General features: G+C 33.2%; 1 protein-coding gene across 1 annotated transcript; it reads left to right on the forward strand.

Annotated features, from left to right (window-relative positions):
• Positions 1 to 1,745: 1,745 nt before the first annotated feature.
• On the forward strand, positions 1,746 to 3,095 carry LOC120163730 (non-specific lipid transfer protein GPI-anchored 31-like). The gene is made up of 3 exons (XM_039173578.1): positions 1,746 to 2,160; positions 2,319 to 2,345; positions 2,829 to 3,095. The coding sequence occupies exons 1-3, from the start codon at positions 1,761 to 1,763 to the stop codon at positions 2,984 to 2,986; spliced, it is 585 nt and encodes a 194-aa protein (XP_039029509.1). The 5' UTR covers positions 1,746 to 1,760; the 3' UTR covers positions 2,987 to 3,095.
• Positions 3,096 to 4,675: the final 1,580 nt, after the last annotated feature.

Here is a 4,675-nt window from a genome sequence, read left to right on the forward strand (position 1 = left end):
CGATAATTGAAAAGCACCTCATATCTTTTTGGGTTAAATTCTCAATTTTCTGAAACTAGATTGGCGATCGTTCTTTCTTAAAATCAAAACATTTTCACTTCAAAAATAGATTTTGGCTTTGATGCTATTATGGTTTAACGTTGGGATTATAGAATCAATTGATTTGAATTCCCTTGAACACACTTAGCGATGGCATGGTAAGAGAAATTGGGATCAAGTTCAACTTTCATCGAGAAAGCATAATTCGAGTCGAGTTTTTCCAAGCGCTTCTAAAATGTTTTGAGTTAACAGCGATAGTCGAAGTTTATCTGAACAAGGATTTCCGATTCCTAAAATAAAAGTAAAAAAGTAGTAATAATAATATATTGTATACTATATATATTTTAAAAACTATATATTTTCAAAAAACTATATAACATATTATATTTTCAAAAACTATGTTTTAAGAAATTATACATTATATGTTTTAAAAAGATATATTTTCAAAATTGTAATATGCTTTAAAATATTATATATATTTTTCAAAAACTATATATTATATATATATATTCAAAACCATATATAGGATACTATATAATAGCAATCATTGGGGTGTATGTTCAATTTAAATATAAATTATTCAAATTTGAACACAACAATTTAAACATAAAATAACTCCAATAAATAAATTAAGATTATTCGAAATTAAAATGGTTATGATACAAAATGTTTCGTATTCGAAAACTCCAAACTTAATGTTCTATTTGGCATGAAAGATGATTATGATTATAAATTTTAAGATTGTTAAACCTCAATCACTTAATTGACCTTCTATCTAAAACTTTCAGTATTAAAATTCTATCCAACTCAACCCGTCTAATTTCCAGTATTAAATTCTATACTATTAACAAGAATTTAACGTTAAAGTGAAATCTCATTTTCTAAATCTCACAAATGATTTGCCGGAGTTGTTATGTGGTGCGGGGATTTCATTGCCAAACGCGGAAGGGAATCTGTAAATAAACGTTATAATTCTCAAATTGAAGCAAATAAATAAATAACAGATGACCATATATTTTCACACTGTATCTCTAATTAATTATTTTTTAAGAGTACGAATATAACCACATGATTATTCGAATCCTGATTTTAGTGATAAAATCAACTGTTGTTCTTTACAAAGGTATTTGAGTTCTAGCAACTATGTATATAGAGTGTATATATGGATTGTTATAATTAAGAAATTTTTTGAACAAATACTAACTTATAATAATCTCAAGCTATTAAAAAAATCACAATTATTCATTATTTTACTATATTTATTTATATTTTTTTTATCGACAACACGCACATATCTTGCAACCGCAACTATTTAAATCTAATTTTTTAAAGAAATTGTTATTTTCTTTTTATTACTAAGATTATTTAATATGTTTATAAATTGATTTTTTTAAAAGACCTAAATATAAACTCTCATACTATACTACTAGAATGTGAATCATCTAGGGAAAATAAAATGCTCTTATCCAATAAAACTGCTCCAAAAAATTCCATAAATTAAATTCTCTTTTTTTTATATTTAATATAATTTATTGTTGACTGAATTAATGATATATTTCAGTAGGGAATGCCCTCGTCGAATCCCCGGTTATTACTCTCATCTACTAACGAAATCCCTACACTTGCCATTGTTTTTATTTTCAACATCCAACAAAAGAGCCTCCCTTCTACCTCCATTCCCTAATCACTCAAACCCCACTTTTCTCCTTTCCAAGCAAGCAATGGCACTCTTAAAATTCACTCTCACTCTCACTCTCACTCTCACTCTCACTCTCACCCTCACTCTCTCCGTCCTCTCAATCTGCACCGTTGACGCTGCCCAGTCCCACCAACACCCTGCGGCGGCGGCGCCGTCACCCTCTTCCTCCCCCACAGCGGACTGCTCGTCTTTGATCCTGATCATGGCGGATTGCTTGACGTTCGTGTCGAGCGGGAGTCGGCTTTCCAAACCAGAAGGGACGTGCTGTAGTGGGTTGAAAACCGTGATCCAAACCGACGGTGAGTGCTTGTGCAAGGCCTTTAAGAGCAGTGCTTCTCTTGGTGTTACTCTCAATCTCACTAAGGCTTCCACTTTGCCCGCTGTTTGCAAAACTCCCCATTCTTCCGTCCCTAAATGCGCTTGTGAGTGACGCCTGGCTCTCAGTTTTTCCATAGAAATCATCGCTGTCGTGCATTTATTCATTAACCATGAAAAACTGATATAAATAAAAGCACGCGTCGTGTGTTTCAATTTAGAATTTATGAATGATGATTGATAAAGTGGGTTTTTGCTTTGGCAGTGTCTCTTGTACCTGCTGCTGCTCCAGGTACGTTTAATAAATCCAAATTGTTTGTTTCATTTTAAAGGTGTAAATATGCTTCTAGTCCCTCTATTATGTTAAGTTTTGCTATTTAATTTCTCTATTTCAATTTGAGATGAATCTAGTTTAGATTTGTTCATTCTAATTCAAATCCAAAAACAGTACATGATTAATCTAATTTAAATCTCGACTCAACCTGATTTGATAATAAAAAGGTAATAACTTGAACTTATTCGATTCGAATCAGAAATGATCCCGATTTAAAATAATATGAATTTGGTCATTATCCAAAAACGACTCGAATAAGTAATTCGGAAGAATAAAGATAATCTGATCTGAAAAATCTTGTTGACTGAAACTTAAATTGACTTGAAAAATAAATTGATCTCAATGTTGTCTGTCATCAATACTTTTATGTTGATAACTTTCTTTGGCTCATCCCAAATTCGTAAGTAGACTTATTTTTAAAATTCTCTGCTAAATTTGTAGGTGTGCAACCAACACCAACAGCAGGTTCACCAACAACCGGCTCAGGGGGAGCAAGGGAGGCAGCACTGACGCCGGCTCCTCCTAAAGCAGGCTCATCCGCGCTCTCGGTTTCAATCGGATCTCTTGTCGTAGGTCTCCTCATAATTATGTCAGTTTAGGCTGTGGGAGTAACAGTAAAATGTTAGTGATGATTTTATCATACGAAAGACCATTTTCATGTTTGGGCAATGGATATTGGTGATTATTTAGTTTTCCCTTTTGTGGGTTAATTGAAACTATGTTCGAACTTTTATGAAGTAGAGAGTAATTTACCCATTTTCATCTCTGATTTTAAATATAATTCCTGTACAGAACTCCAATAAAATACAACGAATCAACAACCAAAATCATCTATACACTATGCATGGCTAATCCTCAAAATATGCACACTATTGTTTACAAAATCATTCAATTTAATAATATCTCCTACTAATATTACCCTAAAAACATTTATTATAGACTCACAATTCTAATTCTTCTAATTCAGCTTCTTTATGCACGAACCAACTTACCTGTGTGGTTAAAAGAATCATTGTTATTCCAAGAGGTCACGGGTTCTAACAACTACAGTAGGGTGATTGAGCGTTCATTATCAAATGGTTGAGAGGTATATTTAGAACATATATTACTTTGTAATCACCTTAGCTTAATAAAAAAATTCAATTTGTTTATACCCTTGAAATTGTCACCTATTAACTTCAAAAATTTTAGGAGATGATAAATTTATAAAATTCTAGGGGACGAAAATAGATTATCAATTGAAAATACAAAAAGTATCTAAAATATATACTAATTTTTTTTTAAAGATGAGTACTTTTTATTGATAAGGATACAAGGTAAACCATGGACCTCATTAAAAAACCTCCCTAAACCTATTTGAAGGAAAAAGAGTGAACCATGAGGTGGAAAGAGCAGAAAGCCAGAGACTAGCTCCTGATAAAGTAAACACTGCCTAAGCTATAGGAGACTACAAAGACACATCAAACCTGTTGTTATTAAAACAACTACAAAAAGATTTGGTAACCCGCCGAGAAGAAACATAGACATTTTACCACATAACCTCCTAATTAAAGGCACCAAAGCACAACTCAACAATAACAACTTAATAATAGAACGACCAAGACCTTCGAACAAAAAGCGTGGAAAACAAGGGAGCTACACAGGCCACGAGTAAATCGATCAAAAACTCCAATCTGCAATTCCAACAGCTCCAGAACGAACAACAATCGATCCAGACCCCCTTATCCAGTCGAACAAAAAATCAGAAACTAATTTATTCTCAAGAACCGAAAGCAATCACCTAGAAACCCCAACAATACTCTAAAAAACGTCAAACGCATTACTAACGACAATAGCTTCTAAAGAGCCACCATTTCAGGACTAACAACCATTAATTCAAGTTGCCTACCTACAGACACTGCCTCATGTGCTTCAACAAAAGCTTCAACCCACCTTTGCTTTAAAACAGAATCTGATATAGATGTACCTGATAATTCAAATAATAAGAGATCCGATTTATTCAAATTAAATTTCTTCAGCGCTCGATCTCTTCTCCTTCTCTCAGCTTTAGATAGGACTTTACCCTGAATGTCCAGCATTGATATGAATTTCTTCAACTTCAATTTTTTGGTAAAGGACCGATACGGCAATACTAACGACTCCTCAGAATCGCACCCAACAGGAGACTTAGAAAAAGTATCCTCATCCGCTTTACGGAAAGGAATTAATTCTACATTCGAACCAACGACAATGTCCTTGTTTAACGGCCTATCCAAAGGTGTAAAAGGACCCTCAAAAGCATTTACCTC

The sequence above is a fragment of the Hibiscus syriacus genome, unplaced genomic scaffold (genome assembly GCF_006381635.1).
Source record: "Hibiscus syriacus cultivar Baekdansim isolate YM2019G1 unplaced genomic scaffold, ASM638163v2 tig00111493_pilon, whole genome shotgun sequence".
NCBI classification, from domain to species: Eukaryota; Viridiplantae; Streptophyta; class Magnoliopsida; order Malvales; family Malvaceae; genus Hibiscus; species Hibiscus syriacus.